Source organism: Aythya ferina (assembly GCF_964211825.1).
Source record: "Aythya ferina genome assembly, chromosome: 7".
Classification (NCBI taxonomy): domain Eukaryota; kingdom Metazoa; phylum Chordata; class Aves; order Anseriformes; family Anatidae; genus Aythya; species Aythya ferina.
Genome location: NC_140302.1, coordinates 7,777,673 through 7,803,396, shown reverse-complemented (window position 1 = coordinate 7,803,396; position 25,724 = coordinate 7,777,673). Strand labels below are relative to the sequence as shown.

The window sequence follows — 25,724 nt, the reverse complement described above, 5'->3', positions numbered from 1 at the left end:
GCATTTTGTATTTTGCTTTTTACCTGTAAATGGGTCAGGGCCAATGGGTTGGTGCCTGTCCTTCACTTCTCGTGCCTAGCAGCTTCATTCAGTTTCCTTACGCTCCTGCACTTTGTGTTTTCTTTCCAGTTGCTAAACAGGCATTTGATGAATAGTACTCTTCTGAAAGTGAGCTGGTTCACAGTGATGTTATGATCAGCAGCAAGGTATCGCATCGTCTTGCTCCAATTTGACAGGCAGAGTACAGCTTCATACAGCACATTCTCCCCTTTTAATGAAATAATGCTTTCACCACTGATTCTCTTAATGCTATATATAGAGCTTTGATGAATTACACAAGCATTACCTTCAGCTTTGATGTATTACACCATACATCTTAATGAATAACATGAAGAAAAAAAAAAAAAAAAAAAAAGCACACAAACACCTGTAGCAGTCTTGGTTGCCTCCTGCATCAGCCCCTTGGTTTGCAAGGAGCACTGCTGGGGCTGGTATCGGATTCTAGTAGCAGCTGCTCTAACAGCCCGAGCGTTCTCAGCCACCTGAAGATGCACGTAGTAGTCTCCATGCTGGTGAGGTGCTTGCTCAGTGCTGTGTCTTTGTGCAGGTGCAGGGAGAAGCAGGCTGCGGGGCTTTAGCTTGCTGTGATGGGAAGCCTGCAGGGAGAGTGCAAGTCCCCATTTCTGGTCTGGTGAAATGACCTTCTGTGAGTTTATCCTAATAGTGGTTTCCAGAAGTCCCTACTTCACCCTTCATATCACTAGTTACATACATATATACACACGTAGGCACATTTTGGTGGCAAGGAGCTTGCTAGACTTGCTTCATTTTTGTTTTCAGGAACCAAAGAAACAAAATCCAACCGTATGCTGATTTGCAAATGTTATATGATTTCCAATCTCCACCCTCAAATGGCACGAAGCAGAAAAAGTGAGTTGTTTCTAATAAAGTTCCTGTTATCTGTAGAAAGTACATTGTATGCACTTTATCTATAATAGCAGAAAAAATATAATTAGCAATTATATTAAACTTTAATTAACTTGGGTGTTTTCCCCTTGATTCAAACATTTCCCTCCGGCTTCTATACTATTGCCCACAGTGACACCTACTGGCATTTTGAACAAGGCTGGCTTGCAGGCTGTAGTCTTGATCAAGTCATGCCAGGCATTAACTAGGAAAATCCAGAGGAGAGTAAACGTGGCCATGGAGACATCTACGACCACCCAAGGCATGGTTCTGGGCTGGACTTTGAACCATGACTCCCTGCTCTGCGCTGGAACGTTGAACTGGGACCAGCTGCAGAGCCTCCAGCCACGGAACTGTTCGTCGGATCGCCACTTTGTGCTAAGCAAAAGAGCAAATGTCACCATGGGGACATTCCTCCTTTCCACAGGCTGTAGTGGCTTCTCAAAGTGCACCCCAGCTGGCAGGTGTTTCTTATTTCAGGGAGTTTATTTTCCCTGGGAAGTGGTACTTTTTTGTGTAGAATTCATTTTTGTGCCTGTATGTTATCAAATATTCAATTAAGGTCTCAGGGTTATATTTGAGCTAACTTCTTATTTCCCGCTATTGGTGCGGTATTTGCAGTATCTCACAGTTGTAATAATAGTAATTGAAAAGTGTCTTTATGATAGCAGAAATCCATTTCATCCTTAATCCATGAAATAGTAGGCATCGGATATCTTAATAGATAGCCACAAGAGTACGCTGCTGGAGGAAGGGAGAAAGACATTAGAAATGGAGTTACTGATGTGGTAAAATTGAAATGACCTTATTTCCATACTGTGCAGAACGCAGCAAAACAGCATTTGAGATGTATTAAAATGTAAATAATAAAACTTGTTTCTGTCCTTCTTAATGGAGAATTTATAGCAAAGCTGCCCGAAGTGGCACTCCCCACCTCTGCAGGGGTCAGATTCTGTCCCCCAGCTGGGGCTTGCAAGGGGAGGCAATGCCACAGCCAGTGCTGGGTGCCACAGGGCTGCCTGCTGATTGAATCATCCTTGCTCTGCTCTCCACCAAAGCCATCTCCTAAGCTCTGCACGCCAGCCCTTGCTCACCAAAGCCCTCTCTCACTCTCCAGTGTAGGGGGCAGGAGTGCTGGAGTAGCCAGGAGGAAAACTGAAATGCTTGTAGTGGTCAGCACTCCCTGAGCAACCCCTTTGGGCACCACAGCAACCCTCGGGTGCATCTTCATCTGCTTGCAACAGCAGTCCTGGTACAGCAAACTCAGAGTCTTCCCTGAGTTAGAAAAGCTGTTCAGCTCACCCCAAACTGTTACTGGATGGCCTGTTCCTCTAGCAAATTCCTAGCAAGTACATAACCTGGATGTTGAAGTAAGCAAACATCAATAAAACAGATTTTCCTCTTAACAGTGAGCTTATCAGCCACTGGAACAGATGCTTGGTAATGGCTAAATCATCCTCCCATGCAGCCTTTCAATGGAAATGGGACGTCCTTCTGCTGGAGGAGAAGTTTTTTGGTTCAGTAATGGGTTGTTGGGTTAGATGAAAAGGGGTTTGATTTTGGTTTTGTATGTTTCCGAGGATGAGCTGATGTGAATGGCTCATACTGACCCTGAAAAGGTCTGAAACTCAAAAAATGTGTTCCTAATCCTTAAAGCTTTCAGGGAGTTGAGCACCGCTGATAGTTTTAATTTTTCATTTGCAATCTTTGGGGATTATGGAAATAGGAACACAGGACTGTACTGCAGTGTCACACACAAGTTTTGGGGTATATTAGTTTGGATCCTGTAACAGTAGAACAGGAATGAGACTCGTCATCTTAAAGCATTGCCACAAGAGACTACCAGAAATTGTGAAATTTAAGCCTCAGGCTGGTCCCCATAAGAGATGTGCTCTCATTGTTGGTTGCGTGATGTTTCCACTTACGGTATTTCATTTGATCGTAACCGTGGAAAAGGGTCAGGGTTCGGGTACTCTGGTACAATTGTAAGCAACCTAAACCTTAGGCGGCCTGAATTGCTTGTGTGGCCACATCCAAAGGGTGATGTGTCTGAAGGCATTGTGTCTGGCTTAATTCAGTCCTGTGCTGCCCTCTCCTCAGTTGCTTTTTCTCCCTTGCTGCTGATGGGTTTGGAAAGGTACAGGCAAAGCCTGGTCTCTCCACAGACATACACCAAGAGCACTGGGTGGCATTTACAGGTTTTCCTTGTGCCATCAAATGTGAGTGAGGGTGTTCCTACATTGCTTTCTGTCAAGAGGAAATCCTACAAATACTTGGACCTGACTTGCCAGTGTGGCAGGAAGATGAGGTTGGCTGTCTTTCTGAAAATTACTTTTACAGTAGAGTACTTGTATTCAGACCTCAGGAACACACTGAGGACAGTAAGGAAAGCCACCTTCGCAGAGTGTAAGCGCTCGTCATCCTCAGGATTACACACCAGATGGGAGGTGGTGGGTCAGAGCACGCTGGGTCAGGTTAGCATCTCCCCAAAGGCTCCTGCTGTATGCACTAAAGAGCACTTTGATCCCCTTGTTCAAGTCATTTGACTCTTCAGCTGTAGCGTGCAGCTTTGATAACAAATGCCTAGTATTAGAAATGAAATATTAGCGACTGCCATGACTCCGTATGCTTGGGGGCAGTAACACAGACGGACTGCTTCAGCTTTTCTACTTGGATTTCCCACAGTTGGGTCCAAATGGACAGCTGCAGTTTCGGGTGGTCGCCTGATCCCAGCACAGCTCTCCCCCTGTCTGGGCATCCCCCAAAAGGGGGGAAGTCCCTGTAAAAAGCCAGGTGTGCATTGGGAAGGCACAGATACAAATGGGAAAGGCTGAAAGTCAATTCCTTGCTAAGCTGCGGGCTCCTTGGGAATGGCCGTTTAGTCTGCCTTTGGTTCATCATCTGAAGGGCATGGAAAAAATGCATGAAGGGAACTTTTACTGGAGACCTGTGTCCTTCAGACACCTTTCCTCCAATCACTGTTAACAGTTCGTGCTGAAAAATAAGAGTCCTGAGTATCTCAAAAATATATTAAAAAAAAATAAAAATAAAAAATAACTCACTGTATTGGTAATTCAGAGGGAAGATGAGTGCAAAAATAGCTCATTGCTGGGAAAATTTATGGTAGTGCTGCAGAGGAAAATGCTGATGTCCTAAATCGGGGTGTCGGTGGAACAGCTGTACTCTGCTCTTCCCGTCCCTGCCTGCTGTGTGGGACTGGGAAACATGAACAATGAGCCTGGTTTTACTAGCACTCAGTCTTAGGCCGTGATCTTGGACTGGGGTGGAGGTTTTCCTTGGCTGTGGAGGAGTGGGGTTTATTAAGCATCATGGTGGCCAATCCTGGCTCTGTTGCGATAGTCCCAAGTCGTAATTTTCCAAATTCCTGGCAGGGGAAGCCACAAAAGATAACAATTTGTCATGCTTTGGAGTTCAAAATCTAGTGAAGCAGTCTCTGGATCAGCATGCTGTCCCTGCCTGGTGAGGAAATAGTCAGTTGTCCACTAGCAGTGCTGTGTTTTGTGCCAGAAATCTGACCTAGATTATATTTCCCAGTGCTGTTCTGCTTTTCTTTTTAGGACTATTAGTAAGATATACTCCAAAAAATGATTTAAAGCACACAATAGATGTATTCAGTCAAATAAGAATATGACTAGTCAGTACATGAGACCCAGATGAAGATGTTGGTGGTGTAGGGTTAATTCTTTGTATGCTTTATCTTTTGGTAATCTAAAGTTTTTATCGTGTTCTGAATTATTAATGTGACTTTAGTTTCATGTTTCATTACTAGTTGGACAAATGTCTGGAATAAATCATAGGCAGTGGAAAGGTCTGGTAAAACTTTCTGTATAACAGCTTTGTAGCAAAATTCAGATTGACCTGGTTAGAATAATCTAAGCCTTCCTTGTCTAAGCCTAAGCCTTGTCACTATTGGAAGTATTTATATTGTTCTCTTTCCATTGATAAAAGTTGTTTTTTCCTATATAAAATAACAGAGCATTCTGTTTTTCATATTTCAGTGCACATTCAGAGTAAAAGTTTACCCATCATTGCTGTAATGAGTATATTTTAGGTGCTTTATTTTGCTTACACCAATGTAATTCACTTCTAAAATTCAGTGTAATCCAGAGCAGTTGTTGGCAAATTGGGAGTGGAGCCTGAAATTTGTATGTGTGCAAGCTGATAAAACTTCAGTTTTCTCTTTGTACAGTTAATGAGAGAAATCTAGGTAAGGGGATAATATTTTCTATCAATAGACAAAATCCACAGAGGTAAAGAAGGGAGCAAAATCTGCACTAGGTAACATTTAATTTGATGCTGTAGTGCTCACACATTAAGTCAAAGCTGATTGTCACATACCAAAAACCCTAAAGAATCTGCCAAACTAGGAGAAACTGGTGAACTCAATGGGCAAAATTACCCGTTTCAGTAAAAATCATATGCTTTTCATGATTTTGCTGTCAATAAATTCAGTTCCCAAGGACAATTTAAAGAAGAACATTTGGATATGGAAAGTCGACTCTCTTCTTTGCTTCAGATTACAAAAAGAAAATGTGCTTCATTGGAGGTTACTTCAAAAGTGGCTGAATATATTCAATTGCTATGCTATTTTATTCCTCATGACAGATTAGAAAATTAGTTTTGATCCTCATGACAATACAAATAACTTTTATGAATAAGCATTAAAAATTGTTGCAAATGAAAAGAAAAAAAAAAGAATCATGTTGACTTGCATAGTTTACTTCCAATTTCATTTTTGCAAGGAATTAATTGCTGTTTTAATGGTTGTGGAACTGATTCGGAGATTTGTGGAGGAAAATTATGGTTCCATAGGCATTCTTTCATTCTTTCATCTCATAGACATTTTGAGAGGACAGAAACAGAGCTGTTCATGAAAGGAGGAGGAGAAGAGGGGCTATTTTTCTTGCATTTCATTTAAATTTAATTAAACCCCCATATCTTTATAAAAAGTTGCTTGCGATTTTGGCGAAACATTGAGGTGCAGTGACACAGCATTGTAAGAGCAGTTGGTTGCTGGCTGCATTTCCTCAAAACAAAGCTGTCAGGGTCAACATGCTGTTATAGGGATGATGGGGACCTTTGGGTTTCGGTGTTTAACAGCAGAGCAAAGCTCCAGTCCTTGCCACCAGGGAAGCAGAGGGCGCTGCCATCTCAGCGCTGAGAAGCAGCCTGGGCTGCGGCAACAGGTTTGTGGTGCAAAGTGTCATGGGACATGAGTTGTTCAAATAGAGATTTGAATTCTACAAAAGAGGAATAACAAAATTAAATGTGTGTGACCTGTCATAGGCATTGACATACTCTTTTTGTCATGTTAAAGCTTACGATTTCCAATGGGCAGCTTAATTTTTTTATTCCCTCTGGAGTCGGCATCAACCCATGCAATTGACTTGATATATAATATTTTTAACTTAAATTTGACTTGATTTAACTGTTCACTGATTTTTAGTCAGAGTAACTGATTAATTCCACTCTGTTGCCTAGGTATCCTTTCTCTGATTGCTTCTCACGCAGTTAATTCCCTGCATTTCCCGTTCAGTATCTGCGAATTGGTTGTTACAGCCAACAGGCGAAGTATTGTTTTTTTTATTGCAGTTCAGTGGTGGATTTGTGGCCTAACATCACCACCAACTTTCACACAGCTAGTTTGCTGTCTTTCGTTATCGCCATCATTTCTCCTGGGAATAAATCTTGTCTGTATCAGCTCCTCTCATGTTTTCTGGAGCAAGACTCTTTTATAAGGCTCCTCTTCCAGTTGCCTTCACCTGTCCCCACACACTGCTCTTGCCCACATGCACCACCTGTGCGTTCTCTTAATCCCTGAGCTACCTCGCCCAGAGTTGTCTCCTTCGACATTTTTCTTGACCTTTTTCCCTCTTCATCCCCATCTGCATCTCTTTGAACTCTCCAGCCTATTTGGCATCCTCTCTGTCCTCCATTTCTCCTCCTTCTGATATTTCTCTTTCTTCTCAGAAGATTGTCCTGACTGTTAATCTACTTTTATTTCTCTTTTCCTGTTTCTCTGCACTTGAGGAAATGAAGCTGTCCCCCACTGGCAGCACTTCTGCAGTTGATCTCTTCTGGAGGCCTCCTGCGGTACCAAATACCCGTGTGGTGGCAGGGCTGAGCTTCCTTCTCTGATCCGTCGTCCTTCCTTTCTCATCCTTTGAGCCTCTTTACATGTGGTCTTTCTCCAAGAGCACCACAGTTTCCAATCCTCTTTTTGGCCCACTGCCACCTACTTCGTCTCCTCTTTTCTCGTCTTATATTTCCACATCAGTCCTTGCTATGTATGTAGGCAGGTAGATGCTATACCTCCAGAAAGGAGCATTTCTGGGCTTCTACTAGAGATGTCCTCTATAAAAAGGTGTTGGGCTGCAGGCAGCAGCTTGGGCATCTCTTGACTCGGTGCACTGTCTGCTCCTACTTGTGGAGGTGACCTCAGGGGGCAGCAGGGACAAGGTCAGGCTCCAGGGTCAGGACTGTGGTGGCTCCTGCACCAGCAGGTGACATCAGTTCGTGCCTTAATGTGTTTTCTGGTCAGAAACTCAGAAACAGATGTTTGCCTCAGGAGCCGAGAGGCAGTTGCCTCCTAGGCTTAGGAAACCTGATGGCTCTCCAACATGGGTTGTCAGACTGCATTACAGTGACAACGTGGATGGAACAAGAATGAAAATGTGGTTTCTAATGCTTTGTGTCTACTTTTAGAGCAAATTAAGGCAGGAAATTTATTTAGCGATAATTCGTTTAACTAAATAATGCATTTTTGAGATGCTCTTTCCTCCACTTTTTCCCTTAAAAATGCACAGTGAATTTAGGAATCAAAACTCTGTCTCAGGGCATCGATACAAACCCTAATGGACTCCCAGAGCCCACATCATCCCAGCTTGCCATCTGATAGCTGATACTCTGTGACATCCTTTAGCCTTAGAGGTAACTGTGCATGACCTTTGAAGCTCAACAAATCTTCATCTGCTCAAGACTGCATCTGCTGTTCAGCCAATGTGACAGGCATTAAAAGTGTCCCTAAACACTCTCCGGGTTGCTAAAGACCATTTGTTTGATGGTAGTCTGGGAAAGAAACCTGACAGTGACAGCAGGACTTGCCTTCATCCGAGAAATGTTTATAGCCAAGGCAGAGCAGAAGGCTGCAGTACGCAGAGTTGAGCAAATCTTACAGTTACAGGGGAGAGGACAGAGGAACCTCCTTTCACCAGAGGATTCTGCTGATGTGAAGGAGCAGGAAAGAGGGAGCCTAAGAAGATGATACCACTGAAGTTTAAACCTTCCTCATACCCATTTCCTCAGTATTGCTTCATTTAGGAGACTTTTTCAATGAGGCACATTTGTTTTCAGTGAGAGACCAAATAAATCTCAAGTATGTATGGCACACAAATTACAAGTGGTTCTCTTTATCTGTTATTCATTACCATGAAGACAGCTGTTAAGGCTGGCTGTTCTGGTGTTGTAAGTCTAACTCCTGTTGTGTAAATGGAAACAGAATTGATCAGCTGTGCACCCTGGGTCCTAGAAAGAGCAAGGACTTCTTCCTTTCATGTGAGAAGCTTAGCAAGATCCTAAATGACCACAACTGTAAAACCATATTTACAGGGCAATTAAAAAGTTTTGAATTCATGGTAAAAACTCAACCTGTGTTTCAGGGCTGGCAGTTTCAGCCAACAAAGTCAGCACTCTGGTCAGAGTTCAAAATTGTAGTTTGGAAATTATCTTTTGCTCTAAACCAAGTATGTTGAGTTGCCTGAGTTTCTGTCTAGCCCGTGCAATTTACATTTTTATTGCCTTATTTCTCCTTGCCTCGCCCTCAGCAGTGTTGGTGGGTACTGCCTGGCAGGTAGTATGGGAAAGGCTGGCTCCAGCTCAGTTCCTTGCATGTCTATGGGACACTGGCAGGGGGAATTCTGGAGAAAAGGAAGCAAAGGAGGATACCAGCCCCAGCTCCATCCCTGTGTGGCATGCTCCCCTCCTTGCTAGCTCTCCATGTAACATGGTGAAATTCAAATTTACAGAATAGTAGTGCCAAACTCCAAAAGAAACAGGAAATTAAAGCAATCTTTTAACCAAAGAACTTCAAATTAGGAACATGTATCACATCTTTACGTTTCAGGAGCAGCAGAGGACTGTTGTAGGACTGATGTTTTATTCATTGTGTTTTGTACCCAGTGGAATTGTCATAGGCTGTACTTGTTTGCTTTAACAAAACAATTGATGAGTGTGCCTCTTGGACTGCTGCTGTACTCCATGCTATATTCCTTTCATGTGGAGAAATTGGTACGTTGTTCTCAAATCATGAATTTATATCTTGGTATTAGGAGGTGAGCCACCAACCTATTTCTCAGTCTAAGGAAAAGGTTTCTCTTGGCATATCAGCTGCTACATGTTTTGGATCGCAGCTCGTTATTTTGCAGCATTTGCCTTTTGCCTTTTTCTGGAAATGAAATGAGTTGTTACCAGGTTCTTACCTCCTATCTCAGGAGGATGCTGAGGCAACTGCAGCAGAGGACAGACAAACCAACCGTGTGCAGCAATTTGTATTATTCCAGTATGCTGGACCCAAATGCCCACACAGCAATAGTCCCGTTCAGTGCACTACACCTGGTGTTGATCAGGGGGTTGATGGTGCAGGAATCAGAAGCAAAATGTAAGCTGCAGGAGACACCACTACTGGTAAAGATGCCCAGGCTGTGCAAAATGTGCTGAGGAGCACGTTTTGTCATCACTGACAGAGTCCATTACAAAGCTACAGCGAATCAGTGCAGCAAAAATAAAAAGCCTACCACAAGGCTTTTACCAAGGTGACAGTCTCCAGTGATTATTACAACTCAGTTTCAACTTGCATACAAGCGCACAGAGATTTCTGATTTGAATTCAAGAGGCTAGTTTGATTTTTTTCAGAAGGAAAAGTAACTTTGTAGTCCTTTTCTGAGAGAGAGGAACATTTCATGGAGGGTAGTGCAGCTCAGTTAGAGCCAGCTGAATCAGTACGGGAGACTGCAAACCCAGGCTGCCGCAGTTTCATCTGCAGGTTTCCTGCTTAAGTTCACAACCATTTGGGAAGGCAGAAGGATGCTAATAACATCCTAATCACTGCTGAGATGTGCCACTGCAGGTCAGGCTGCGCCCCTTGTCCCTGACAGGTGACGGCAGGAGGAGTTGGCATGAGCAAGCAGCACCCTCTGGGGTGTTTGCCTCCCTCATCTGCTTTTCCAGCCCTGTGCTCTGCAATGAAGTTGAATTAAAAGGCATGAAGTAACAACCCTTGATTCCCATCAGTCATATGCCCTTCCCAAATTTCAATTCCCTATTTGTTAGAGGTAATATTGTGCTAAGCTGTTGTTTGCAGGGAGTGTCAAAAACCAGGCCCACTGGCTGCACCTGGATTCTCAGGCTCAGCAAGCAGGGGACTACAGAAGGACGATTTTGCCCTTCCGCTCCCTCGGAGAGCAGCATTTTTAGATGTTTCGTGAGAGTACTCATACTAAAGGCAGAAAAAAATAAGTTTTATGATTCCTAAAGAATTCAGTACATTACACCAATATTACCCTGAAATGGGTTTTGCCACATTTTCTAGCAAATAAACTTTTAAAAATTTTATTTTGCTAGTGTTGCTGTGGTCATTTTAGACTTGGAAAAAAAAAATAGAGCAGAAAGTCCAGAACAGAAACAAAAGTATTCTGAAAGCTTCGTATGTTTGGAGTTTTGCTGAGATTCTGTGAATATTTTTTGAACAGCCAGCAAAATAATGTACTTAGAAGTATTTAAAAAATACACCTTGTGGGAGATGGATTGTACATTCAGAACTGTCATCAAGCCCATGTTATCCTCACTGGTTTATGTGGTGCAAACCTGAGGCTTGTTAACAGAGCCTTTTGCTGCAGAGGGTGAAGCTCCTCGTCTCAAAGCTACCTTTGTATTTCTGTTCCCCTTACATGACCTTTCAGAGGATTTTGGCCTCTCTGCGCCACAGCCAACGTGGGTTACGTAGCACTCCAAACATTAAATCTATTTTCCACCTCTTTCAAATGGTCTCAGTGCAAACACAGAAGTCAAAGGCATCCAGTTGGAGGAAAATGAGGTTTTCTGAAGCTTAACCATCGAGTTGGTCTCTAGTGTCAAGGTTTCTCCTCACAGCCTGTGTCAACACTTGGCAGGCTTTAAAAGCTCCGTAGGTTTTGGTGGTGGTCAGGAACAGAAGCCTTGAATGAAGCTGGTGGATGCCAAAATAAGGCTGGTGGACCAAAGCCTTCCCCCAGCTGTCTGAAGTTGCAAAGCCCAGGCTTTCTCTGCGCTGAGGGTGGAAAGATCTGGGAAGTAAGAAAGGTGATTTTTTTCCTCCGATTAGTGCAGCATTTTGAGTTTATGAGCTGTGAGTCGATCCCATGCACAATGCAGCACTGTGATAGAAACCCCTCTGGAAAGGACAAGGCGCAGAAATTCAGATTTCAGACTTTCTCCTCTTGTTCCAGCCATGATGTTATATTAGAAAGAAGGACAAAGATGAGGAGAAAGAAATGCAGTGTGTGATGCTACATTTGCTTAGCAGCTAGCAAAGGAAATTAAGTGCACAAATAACTTTTCTGAGAGGGGTGGCATCGGGTGATTGCTGAGAGCTTTTTGCAGCTGCTCAGACAAGCTCTTCTTTCCCTTGGGTCTTGTTTCAGCTGAGGTTTTGCTCAGTGAGGACTTGTGGTTTCACACACAGAGCTCAGTGACACTAGGAGAACACAAAAAGACAGTTATGGGACTAATACCTTGCTGTTCCTAGTTCTGTTGGTGTTCAAGGCTGGTCTCAGAAAAATCCATTTGCTTCTCAAGAGAGGTTTAATTACAGGGGTGTTTCCCCAGTCAGAGCTGGGCTGCAGGTGTTCTGCAAGGGATGGAGGGCTTCATGAGGTTGGGAAAAAGTTTCCTTTTTCCCAGCACGGCCTGCCTCGACTGCAGGCTGTTCCGCTCACATACAAGTTCTGTGGCGTACATAGAGGACACTGGAGGGGCTGACCAGTGTCTCACCTGATGAATCCCACTAATTAAATATTTTTCCCCTTGGTGCTGGGATTTCTGCTAGGCTTTAAGTCAAACTGACAACAACAACAACAACAACAACAAAAGTAAAAAAAAATTATATATATAAAAGCTGTGATTACCAGGCAAACTGGGGATCTGCTTTGCTGGTTGGCCACGCAGAGGAAGACTTTAAAGAAAAGGATGGCTTCCAGAACTTGTGTTAATTTAGGTTGGGAAAGATATCTTACAAAATGTTCAAGCTTCTTTGTATGTTGAGGTTGATTTTAACCTAACTGGGCATGAAGGCCATTTAGACACAGAGTACTGCGTGACATGGATTAAGGTCTGGCTCTGATATGTAGTGTTGTTGCATAGAAACTGGCCTTGTTTATGGATTTATTTATTTATTTAATATCATTTATTTACATCTTCTCTCTTTTATTTGGAGAAATGGCAGTTTGGAATTACTACAAGAGTTGAAGTGAAACTCTGACTGTTTGATGTTGATCCAACTCTTGATGTTGATGTTGACTCCAACAACTCTTGATGTTGACTCTTGATGTTGACTCCAACTCTTTGACTGATACCTAGACTTCAACGTGTTCAGTGTACGGGAGGTATTCACCGTATCTGCATCTCACTTGGAGGCACCAAGTAGCTTTCATGTATGTTTGAGGAACAATTTTCTGAGAGATCTGATGTGTGTGGTTGCATCCTGGTAGTGTAAATTTAGTATCCCAGATGTGCTGAGGATTTTGCTGTAAATATTAATTCCGGGAGTAGTGGGAGCGCTGGTAGCATTGATGGTAATGGAGAGCTTTGGTGTTCACTAGATTGGTGTTCACTACTCAATCCTGAGTCAGATGATAAAATTATTGCTGTTCCTAATATCAAGATAAATACAAGTAAGCTGCTCTGTCTGCGCTGTCTGAATTGCTTGTAATCCACCTTAAATGTTCAGTCAGCCTAGATGCTAGCTGAAGCCTACCACTTATAGGTGTAAGTAGAGCCAACTCTGTTTATTGAGCTGTGTCCTTCTAGTTAAACCTCCTCAGAGTGAAACTGCAGTTACCGATGCATGGGCTGGCCCAGAATCCTTTTAAAACTGCTCTTTCATTTGGCTCAGAAGCCACAAACAGGGTGCCTAATGCAGGAAAAGTGCTGTTTAAACCTCTGCTTTCCAGCCTGCCTAGCATGATCTGGTACTCTGTGACACGAGAGCATGAAGATAAAGGGTTGCCCAGACAGGCTATGGCTCCTGCAGGTGAGATCTTTCCCTTTCTGGATATTATTTAGATGAATCCAATGATCCCTTTGAACTATGAGAGGAGAAAAATTTGTGTTAGTTTTTGGTGAGGAAACAAAAGTACAAAGACAAACAGATGATTGCACAGGTCTCCTTGTTACAAAGGTTTTCTGTGTTAGTTATATTTTTATAACTATAATTGTTATATAATTGTTTTTTAACAATTAAACAAGAAAAAAACCTATCAGTTTAGCTTCTTAAGGTCTAAAAAATATCTCTTTTATTAATCATAGATTTTTTATGAATTCCCAGTTTTGTTGTTGTTGGTTTTTGTTTTTAAAAAGGGATGAGGTGACATCATGTTCCTGATCCTGAAAGCTTTTGATACTATACAAGAGAAGAGAAGCTGACCATTGTCTGAGCAAGGATTCAGGAATTAACAATTTGGTATTATGCAGAACTGCCAAGGAAAAAGAGGGGTAATAAAGGCTGAAAGGTTCAAAAGTGGGCTGCTCTGAAATGCTGGCAGGGCTCTGCTGCCACAGCGCTGGCTGAGAGCAGTCGAGAAATGCTCCAGTGCCTTTGAAACGCTCATTGGGCTGGCTCTCTCAGCCTGTTTGCTCTTTGCCCAGCACCTGCCAGGCCTGCCTAGGTACACATGAAGTAAATTCAGTGGACAAATGAGTGTATGTAGTAAGTACATGACTATTTCTCTCGCTTATGGGTAATTTGGGTTTGTTTCCTATTAAAATGTTTTTGTTTAGGACCAGTTCTTTGTTCCCTGAGAAAGCTAGTGAGGGCTTTCTCTTTTTTTAGCTTAACTTTTTCCTTTCCTCACACATCATTTCTGTAAATATAATCCAGTGGCTTTGAGCTCCGAGTTCTGCTTCATGGGATAGACTCAGGAGCCCTGAAAACATGGAAGCCCTGTGTCCATAGCTCCTCTCTCATCACTGAAGAGCAAGAGTATTTAAATGTTCACAGGAATTACATGAAGTATGGGACAGAAAGCAAAACCAAAGCTATAAGCATTAACAAAGAATCTGAGCTTTCTGTTTTCTTACAGAAACTTTCAATCTTGAAGTATGGATGTGTTGCACTTCCAAGAAAGCAGAAACCCCAGGACCCAAAGGTTTTATCACTTCTTTTGTGAGGAAGAAGCTGTCTGTTAGAGCACGGAACTGGTTCCTGATGCAGACACGAGTGCTTGGGCCATTTGTTTGGCTGGCACTCTGCACAGCAGGCTCCCCACGGACCTCCGTGCTTTGTGGAGGAGAACATTGTCCCCCCTTACTGGTGTAGACTGGGAAAGGTTGGATTATATAGAAAATGAAGACTGAGACAGGCTGGAGGCTTCTTCATGTGAGTGGAGCAGATCCGTCTCCCCTGGAGAGAAATTCAATGCTGGCATCTCCATGTCCGTCCCAGCATTCGATGTTTGCTGCAGGCACCTCCACACCATGTGGGGATTAGCTTCAGCTCCATTCCTTCACCTGGCACCATGGTATTCCCTCAGTGCAGAAGCTTTACAGCAGGATTAGCCATGTTTCAGGGCTTTCTGCATTGAGGGGTTTGATCAGGTGGTTACTACCTGTTCAAGAGGCATAAAGCAGCTCTTGCCCTGTTGTGAAATACCACAAGGGCCTGATGTTATTTTGTAAAACAACAGCCTGGTTAGCATGATGAATGTTCCAGGTCTTGCAGCATTTATAATTCATTGAAGTGAGTATTTATCCCCATTCACCAGAGCTTATAAAGTACACGTTAGTGGCTTGCTGGTAGGCAACTGTTCCCAACAGTAATTTCTCTGCTTTATCCTTGCTGTTTCTCGAGTGCCGACTCGTGCAGATTTTGATGCCAAGCTGGGACCTCAATGACTTAGAACCCTTTTATTCCCCTACACACAAGACCTTGAAACTATTTGCTTTTCTACCTGGTTGTCTTGGCTTTGTCAAGCTGTGTTTCTGCAGCCTGCCTGCTTCTCTTTGGGCTTTCTGCACTCCATCTACATGCTGGACCTTCAGCTCTGTTTCTCTGCTGAAAAGAAAAAAAACACAAGAATAGAGCAGCTTCTGTGTCTTTAGAAGTATACTCAAAAACCTATGTGACACTTAGGTTTCACTGAAAAAGACACTAAGTTAGCTTTCATCACTGTGCTGTTTATTGCCTTTGAAAATACAGTATTCAGGTAAGAGCTCTTGGCTCAGTCCAGGGTCTCTTCTCCTGGAGGAAAAGTCAATCAAAAAAAATGAGTTCTAAACTAAAATACGGGGTGTTTCACTATGTGCATTTCTATTTACCTATCTGCTGATTGCAAAGGTGGTTAGAAATATTCATTGCCTATTTTAAAAGCAATTTAGAAACTCTTTAACCAGTTGTATACAGGATATTGGAGCTAGAGTTTAAGATGTCGACTGATGGTTATCTCCATCAGAAGGATCCCCTTCAGTAGAGCCTGGCTTTTAGCAGCTTACTGGATCTCAGCCACTACATTTAATCTTGCAGAGGCAGGTCCAGAAATAGCGATGGGGTCAGTCTAAGGCTAGTGAAGACTCATTTATTGACTTTCCTTTTTGTGGTTTTAACTTAAATGTTATTACTTTGTATGTGCCACCACACCAGTGTCAAGCTGTCAGAATTCCTGCTGTTCTCCCACTGTTCTTGAACTGGTTTTCTCTATGTGAATTGGAGTTTGTGTTCCTAAAACATGAATCAGCTATGCCATGAATTTGTATACCTTATATACACCTGTATACCTATATTTTGGCATACCTGCCAAAATGCTTTCTTCAGAGGATGTGTAGTGGTACCATATGTACCAGAGACCATGCTGGTACCTTTAATGTGTCTGGCTAAAAGCAAGAGGCTTGGAATTACTTCTGTTTGCATGTATCATGAGTGAGCACTAATGTGCTTTGCTTACTTCACACAGTGCTTTCAAGTGTAAACGCACAGAAATAATTTGGTTAGAATGGGCAAAGCACGTGGATGAATTGATTTGTGTTAGAGAAGGAGGATTTCAGAGGGCAAGTCAGAGCATTGTTGGAGACTGGATGATTCGAGCAAAAACAGCACGCTGGATTTAGCCATGAGAGAGATGGGCTTTGAATATGTAAAGATGAAGACATGAACCAGAGGAAGGGCATGGGAGGGTCAAGCGAATGGAAAGCGTTGCCTGACTGGGAACTGATCAAAGGGCCGGAGGAATATGATCTGAATTGTGGGGAGAAGGGCTTGCAGTATTTATTTTGAATAAGTCTACAGACTAGGGGAAAAAAATTATATATACATACATATATATATATATATATATATATATATATATCATATATATATGATATACGTATATATATATATGTATCATATATATATATATGTATCATATATATATATATATATATGTATATATATATATATATATGTATATATATATATATATATGGTAGGCAAGAGATGCTAAAGCCAGAGACAGCTTTGGATCCTTCCAGGCTCTAACTTTATTCTCCTTCCATTCCCTTTGTGGAAGCCTGAATGGGAGGGTTGGGAGGACTCATTTGAGGATCCAGAGACGGCTGCAGGACTGTGGCTCTCGGCGCTAAGCAGCTGGTGCAGTTCATCCTGCTGATTGAGGCCAAGACATCAGGCTGGCCTGGGGAAGAGGGCTTTGTCATGTCGGTGTGTTACATGGCCAGAAGCTGAGAGTAGAGCTCTCAGATCTAAAGCTTTAACCAAATCCTTGCTTGCTGTTGTTTATACATACTTTAGGATTAAAAGATCTGGTGGTCTTTTCTGGAGCTCTGTGCTCACTGTAGCTTCCAAACAGCATCCGCACCAGGGCTCAGTGTGTGTGGCATTTTGGGGCAGGCTTTGTCACAAATCAGTGCTGGGACCTGACACCTGCAGCCACGTCTGCGTTCTCTTCAGAGGCTTGACTAAAACAACAGCTTTCATTTTAGCAGTAGGAGATTTGGGGAGGATGCTTGGTCTTTTGCTCACCTCTGCTTGCTGTTGAACGGATGTTTGTTGAATTCACAGGGTGCAGAGCACTTCAGAAGAATCTGCTAGTTTGGGGGTGGGAGGGTTAAATATTTGTGTGGAGCCTTTATTTAGAACATATTGGCTTATTTTTTGGTGAAGTATAAATGCATATTGATTTTGATGGGGATTAAGCTATCCTATTAAGTTTAGATGCAAGCTCTGGCAAGATATGACAGAAATTCAGCAATAAATATTCCATAAAATAAGACAAAAAAGACAGATTAAACTACTATAGTAACAGGGGGAGAGCAAAAATTATTTATTCAATAAAACCCTTGCTGGCAGTGCTGAAAAAATACCAGGCTTTCAGGTGGTTTAGGAAGAGAACTATATTTACAACAAATATATTATTGCAGTTCAGTTCATGTACTGTATTCTCTGTCAAAAATGCCTGTGTCAGGTTTACTTAGTATAAGTGGATTTAGGCTGTGAGGATAATTCATCTGGGCAAAAGCTGGCACTAGCACAGTAATAAGAAAAATGGGCAAGCCAGAAATGGTTTCTTTTTAATTATTATATTCCTTGACATAGGACAATTCTTAAATCACAAACAGTGCCAGACTTGGATAAAATTGGACCAGGGTTATGTTTCCCTAAGCACTATCTTGCAAAACTGCCAAATTATCAACTGAATAACATTATCTGATTATGTTTGGTCATATTTTATTATTTTTTTTTGCAGACACACTATGAAAGCGGAGAGTATATTATCCGACAAGGTGCTCGAGGGGACACTTTCTTTATAATCAGCAAAGGAAAGGTAAGTTGACACTCTTCTAAGGAAATGTGAAGGTGGCAATGGTGATGATATGCACTTGAAATTCAGTGCCAGCCAGTGCTTTCTCTCTCCCCTCCCCAGGGCACAAATGTTGCAACACTTGACATTTAATTAAACTTCTTGGCATTGTATCAGTAGGGAAGAGTGGCGAGTGACCTGAAGGGGAAAAAAAAAAAAAAAAAAAGTAGATCTTATGCTGTTTTACACGTGTGCTCACAGTGAACATTTTGGGGCTTGAAGACAGTTAAGTCTCTTGGTACATGACCAAACGAGCTTGGTCCTTTCTTCTTTGATGGGTTTTCTGCATTAGGTAGTCCTGTGCCATCCCAAAGTGTTCCTGCATGCTGCATGCATCTCCCTGCTTTTTCCTTCTTACTAAATCACAGTTTTCTAAGCTGGGTCAGAGCTTTCTTTTTATTTTTGCTTTTTTATTTAATTGCAGACACCTACTCTGAGTCCCTGCATGCTTCTTTACCCCAGCATTCTTGTAGCCAAATTTTTTTATAGGGTACTCTGCAATGCTACACTAGTCTTTACCAAGTATCCCTCTTACAAGGCTGACTTCCAGACTTCATTCCCATGACTATCACTTTGTAGCTTTTCCAAATTAAATAATAGGAACTCAGAGAAGTCTCAGATTTCTCTTAGGGGAAGAAAAATGGTCTAAGTTTCTGCTTTACTACTCACAGGGGAAAATATGCTTTTTGACCTCTTTTCCTGTAAAATCCTGGTGGGATTTTATGGATCCATTTTTTTTTCGTTCCACTTGACTTTTTTTTTTTTCTTTTTTAGTTTGTTTTAGCTGGCCTAATATTATTACACTTGAGAAACATTTGGCTTCTTTCCTTGTAGCAGGATATTGACATTCAAGGGAATACATGCTGGTTTACCACTGCAGATCAGATGTGATCCGTGAAAAGTAAACACAAATAGTTAAATATGCTTGAAATTAAGCCAACCCAAGCCTCCTGGTTCATGGATTTGATATTTGCACCAAGGCAGATAATGTAGTCCGTGCATAATTAAAGTTAGCAAAAAAAAACAAACATGGCATCTGCACAGGAGGAATGTGGGTGTTGTACACAGCTGGGTTGAATCCTGAGCTGTCAGCTCTCGGATACTCAAACTAGATTTTCACCATCATCTTCCACTCTCTATTGCTGGGAGGCAGTCTTTATGAGAAGAAAAAGGTGTCTTTTTCAGATGAAGAAGATAATCATGGACAGGTTTCTGAAATGAAGCCAATCATTGACAGTAGAGGTAGGAATTTGATGGTATTCCCCTGTGCTTTTTTGATTCGCTCCATTGAGAAGTAGGATTTCATCTTTTTCCAGAACACAGACAACCATGATGTACACTTCAAATCCTTTCTATTCAGACCATTTTCATGGGAGGATGCACCTCCCTTCCTCACCAAGTTTTAAAAGCCCACTTGCCACGTTGACCAGCCTGTTGGTGAGGGTGCTTTTGACCCACTCGGTCTTGTGGCTCCATACCTTCCTAGCACTCCACAGTCATCAGAGTCCCATGGTTGTAGAAACCAAATCCCTGCTGTTGGCAGCCACTGGACAAACAGTTGTTGACCTGTGTGGTTCATCCACTCCTCAAGCCAACAGGATGGAGGAGAGAACCACCTGCCCCTCATGTCCTTGACCAATGCTCCAGAGCTCTGTAATCCCTCTTGAGAAGCTCCTTGGTTTTATCTCCATGGCTTTTGCAGCTTTATCTTACTGTGGCAGCTGATGGCCAGAAAAAGGGAGTTCAAACAAAACAATGCACATGGGCTTGTTGAGGAATTCCCAGATCCTCAGCTGGATCTTGGTGGCTTGACAGGAATTTTCACCAGGACGATTAAATTCTGCCCAGTTTTCTCTTGCAACCTCACTGAGTTACAGAAGAGATGAGATATCTGTGACTGATGAAGGATGGAGTGGGAGGGTGTTTAATTTTAATGCCTGTGTTGGGACATAGCTACACAGTGATATCAGAACTACCCCATGCTAAGGATATGTCCCAGGCTAGCAGAAATAGAGCCTTAGCAGTGAAACATGGAATAAATAGCAATGAGATACAGAATAAACGTATCAGTGTATGCTGCTGCTTGGCAGTTTCTGAAGCAGGGGCACATAATGTCCCATGCCCCATGCTGAAACCTCACCCAGGTGGCTTAGTAAAACAGAAGAAATTCTGCTTCCAGCTCACGTACCTAGAACCTCACGTGTACTTTCTGCAGTCAGCAGCATTGTGTATTAGCAGTGAAAGCTACTTTTAAAAACTCTATCCTGCCTTTTGTCAGAGCTTCTGCAGCGACAGTCAAGAGAAGCGAGATTTTTAAATTTCTGAGTTCAGCACTTTTTTCAGAAATACTTCAAAAGATTTTTTTTTTCTTTCACTCTGTGCTTTGATAGTTCTCTTAGTGGCAAATCCCTTTTCCCCTTTTTCTCCCTCCTGATTTCATATGCTACTCAATCCAGATCCTCTTAGTTGGATTTTAGTCAATTGTTTGGGAGCATATGGCTACCAATTTACCCCATATACGTTCCCTTATCTGAGACTGCCTGTGGTCAACAGACAGCTCCTTGCAGAATTGGGACAGTGAATGCAGCAGCAGCAAAGGTGCTTTTAATGCTGCAAAAATGGTGAACGTGGCCTTACAATTCAGTGCTATTTGTTAGCGTACTTCCTCAATTCCAGGTGAATAGAAATCAAAACCTGTTCAAAACAACCTGTGAGCAGAAATCTGTTGACTAACACATCAGACGGGAACAGTTTGATCCCTTTTGGTCGTGACTTGCTGCTGCTCTGTGCCGATTCAGTGTCCTCCCTTTACCAAGACACTGCATGTGTCATGCTGTGCCATTGTGCACCATTTTCCCCTTAAAAACAATGGTGTGGCACCAATTTAATACCATAACATGCAGGTTCTTCACTGGCGCTGGGCTGTTCAGATGTGTCATTGCTCTGAGCTGTGTTGAAATTACTCCCGTAGTCCCTTAGCATTCATTTCTGAGGATCAGTGAAGGTCATGGAGAAAGAGCTTAAATATGTGTTAAAGTTCCCTTTGTTTGTCCAGGTTTGTTTTTCATCAGCTATAAACCTTCCTGGCTTGTCTGTTACACTTTTCCTACCCTCATCTGATGCTTGATGAGTCAGTGCAGATGTTTAACATAGTGTGTTGGAGACACAGTGCTCACTAATGACTCAAACCCACTGTTTTACCATCCGTGCAAGAAACCAGAGAAAGTGCAGGGCAGAACTGTAAATGTAATGGTATAATTAAACTGAAATGTCTCTAAATCAGAAAGGAAGTGTCTGTTGTCCTAAATTTGGGCTTTGTGAATTTGCATGTGCAAAAGCTCTGATTATAGCAAACAGCCTGAAATGCTGCAAAGAGACAAGGGATTTTCCCTTGTAAACCCTCCAGAGGGTTGTTCATTCCACTTAAATTTTGGACAGCTCTGGCTTTGGAAATTCCTGTCGCTTTCCACTGGCAATGGATGGAGCCTGGACAACTAGATTGATAGATGGTTAATGTTAAGAGAGATGGTCCCCACCATTCTCTGATTGCAGGGGCAGTATTTCACGGCTTTTGCATGCCGTAAGAAGTATGAGTTGCCTCTGATACGGGCTAGCTGAAAAGCAGAAAATATTTCTCACAGAGGGCCATTACATCAATAGTACTCACCTTTCGTAAGATCTTGATAATGAGCAGACTATGTCATGCTGACCTCAGCCCCCAGCAGTGTGTTCCAGGGTTTTGTCATGCAGCTGTTGGGATTTGTATTCCATACTGGCTTGGGGAACCAGAGCCACTTACAAAGATAATACAAAGTAGAAGTGTGTTCAGATGATCAATTACTATTTTTCTTCTGAAATCTTTTCAGAAAATAAAAAGAATCCCAGAGATGGGACATCATCACTCGGAGATGTGTAGTCATCTACCTGTTGTTGCAGTGTTTCCATCTTAAACTTGGGCTTACACTAGGTTACACCTCCTATTGTTTTACATTCCATGTAAAACTCTCCATTCCATCAGCAGTAATTGCTTTTCTCTTTTACTGCAAAAATCAAAATACCATCTTGGTTTTATTTTTTCTTTATACTGGGATGAAAATACCTTATTTTTGCTCTGGCTAGAATTACCTCCTCAACGAATTCAGGACATGATGAAAATGAAAGGAGCCATCCTTCAGCCTATAATGATCCAAACTGTTTCATTTAAATTATGACTAAAGGTAGATTTTCTTTTTTTGCTCTCCCTTACGTGAACTTAGCAATGCAAGAAATCATGTGGAACAAAGCTAACAGAAGCCTATGCCATGTGTCTGTCTTATACACATGAAATATTTGGAACCCATTTGAGCTGTTGACTCCATAGGGGCAATGACTGTGCTTGTGCAGCCAACTCCATGTTTAGAGCCTTCGAAAAACACAAGTATTGTATTTTTCCAAGAGTAGTAGGCTTGTTGGTGGGAAATAACTCATTTGTATATAATGAATAATTCCTTTTCTTGGATGGCTTGAGATTAGTTTATGGAGAAATAGTAACTGGTTGCTGATAGCTGAGGGAAAAGTTCAGTACTGGTGACTTATATGGTTTGAATATGAACTGGAACCCTTCTTGAGAGATCTGGGAGATGACTAATCCCTTTCTGAACAAATGGGCCGTATTCATTAATTAAAGGTTTTCTAAATGCTGGGGGTTTTGGCTTTTCAACAGGTGAATGTTACTCGTGAAGACTCCCCCAGTGAAGATCCAGTCTTTCTCCGTACTTTAGGGAAAGGAGATTGGTTTGGAGAAAAAGCACTTCAAGGGTAAGTGCTCCTTATGATGTAGCTTTTATGCTGCGATAATTTTTCAAGGACTTATGTGATCCTCAGAGGGCTCTTACAATTTAGAAATAGGCAAGAATTACATTGGAAGTGGTTTTATGTTTTTGGAGTTGTGCTTTGTCACTTAGTGTTGCATGTTGCAATGTGTCTGTTCCTTAATGGGGAAATATAACTTGTTCTGCAATGGAGTGGCCAAATGTAGATTTTCCCTTGTTTGTAGACATAAGAAGATACTTTGACACTGTCATATATATTATAATATATATATATATTATATCATGGCACTGTCATATATTTGAAGATCTGAAATGTTTGATATTTTGCAACTCAGCCATATTTCTCAGGTATGGCAAAAGGAGATCATCATGGTCTTCTGTATGGGATAGACAGCTGAAGTCAGGGCAGTAGTGCTGTTTTTTAAATTGTCTTATTGTGTATATATGATGTTGGTGGAGGTGGTAATTGTATGAGAGTGACCTCTTTTATATAAGCAACATCCTTTGGGAATGACTTGGGGGGCAACTAAAGGAATAGCAACTAAAAATCCAGATTCAATGGATTATAAAAATACACTTTATTTCTGTAGGGAACAATAAGAATGGGAATAGGAAAACATGCTTTATGCAGGAATGTGGGGCACCCGTTAATCTTAATGAAAAAACACTTCATCTCACTCTGAGTACTTAGCTCTGCATGTAAGCTATTGGTCTTCTCATTGATGCTGTGAGAATGTATTGTGTGTTTGCTCCGTCATAAATTTCTCTTCTTCCAAAGGGAAGCCAGAATGTTTGATGCCCAATTTTTCTGTTCCTTCTGGCAGCCAGGAATACCTGTCCCATACAAAACTTGTCATACCTCTGAAAATCTATACATTAATTTTTAAATAATATGCTTATCAAATAAACGTCCTTATTTTGGTTACTTTCTTAATGCTAAGGTGGAGATGAACTATATTTTTTAAATTTCACCCACAAATATATAAGCTAGAAACACTTACTTTCTTTTGTCAAGAGTCTCACAGAAACTTGACTCTCAGTGCTGGTATGTTAAAAGAAGAACCAAATATCTTGAGACAGCCAATCCAGTAGTGAGAACAGGCAATAGTGTGCCAAACAAACCATCTTTTGAAGACCAGATATGGCAAATAAAAGGATTTTCATAGCTTGCCTCCCTGAATATTTCTAGTAACATGCAACTCAACTGTGAGAATTTCTCAGCTTTTCAAATTAAATTTTTTGGCTGACTGGCAGAGTCTGAAATTAGATAATTTACAAGGAATACTTGTCTGCATGTATTTAAATATTCAATACATAATAAGTTTATCTTCTGAAACTAAACTGAAACTTAATAATTGATACTATATTCTCAGTTTGGAAGGAAAACTTGATTTTGTTATATGTTTTGATATGGAGACAGCATATTTCAAGTACTGTACATCCAGTTTGCTAGTAAGTTCAATAATTCTGTAGCTCTATTTAAAATGAATGGTATGGAAACATTGTGATGTAGAGCACCCAGCAACTCAATAAATTACTTGTAAATTAGTAACTTTCAGGACTGTGTAGCCATCGCTGTTCAGCAACTACGTAAGCCTTCTGCTGCATGTGTAAAATACAGTTAAGATTGAGAGTTCAGGATAAACTCAAGAAACTTAAGTGTATTTTCTTCACTTGTTCTTTGGTTCATTTTTCAAAATTTTGCTGGAATCTGTTCAGTAACAGCTTCATTACTTGCTATTTGGTCATGTGTTATGATTTCATACGTGTAGGATATGGTTACAACTTCAAGGCATTTCTTTCTGGCCAGTAGAAAGTAATAGCTGCAGTGTTGATTCTGCTTATCACTGCACTGTAGGAGGATGGATAACAAATATCTTCTAGTCTCTGATAGAAATGTTAATACTGACATATAAATCCACTGATGATATACATTATTCTGTTTTTCTCACTTGCACCAGATGGCAGACTTTACTCCACAGTATCCAATTCCACACCAGCAGGAACAAAACAAGTCACAAAATTATCAGCCCCATCATCTTACAGTAATACTCATGGTTCCCAATTATTACACTGCTCTCTTACCTTCCTGGCTAATTGCTAATTGAATCTGAGATTGCAGATGTATAATTTACAGTATAACAACACATCATTTATGTATACTTGCAATCAGTTACTTTTTGGGATGTTTTCTTAATTGGAAAAAAAAACAAACATAGTGCTATTTACGATAATTATTTATATCAACAGGGAAATAACAGAACTCATTCAAATAGGCAATGGAGAAAAACTCAATCCTACTTTGTGGCTAATATATGTTTTACTAAAACTGGCTAATAATTGTGCTGCTTTGATGATGTCACAGCTGAATTCTTGAGCAAGAGCATGCCGTGCTGCATCGAGGGAAAACGTGTTAGTCTACAGGGGACAGTCGTAGGGAGAATGATGGAAGCAGAGAAGAGGAAAGAAAAGCAAATCTGGAGGATCATATGAAAAGGCTCTTTCTCCTTCAGAAATGGTTTCCCATTGGCCAACCCGAAAAAGGAGCAGTTTGAGCCATTGCTTCTGTACTATTACATTACATAGTATATTTGAATAGAGCTGTGATTTGGGCTGCTGGGGGTTTCACCTCGTTTGGGTATCCAGGAGGAACTGCAGACCAGAGGACAAAATGGTGATGGCATGTGACAGAGGGTTGATGTTTTGGAGAGGCAGCATGGGAGCCCACCTTGGTGAACAGAAGAGGGATTTTGAAAGAAATACAAATACCTTGGTTCATAACATTTTGAGTAGTGCTAGAGTACATCCAACTCTGAGGTCCAGTAGC

General features: G+C 41.5%; 1 protein-coding gene across 6 annotated transcripts in view; it reads left to right on the top strand.

Annotated features, from left to right (window-relative positions):
- PRKG1 (protein kinase cGMP-dependent 1) overlaps positions 1 to 25,724 on the top strand; it is a 466,559-nt gene that overhangs the window by 314,529 nt on the left and 126,306 nt on the right. For all 6 annotated transcript variants that reach the window (XM_084525160.1, XM_084525159.1, XM_084525163.1 and 3 more), the window contains 2 exons: positions 17,973 to 18,050; positions 22,789 to 22,883. In XM_084525160.1, coding sequence (XP_084381286.1) covers positions 17,973 to 18,050; positions 22,789 to 22,883 — 173 coding nt within the window. The remainder of the gene's footprint in view (positions 1 to 17,972; positions 18,051 to 22,788; positions 22,884 to 25,724) is intronic.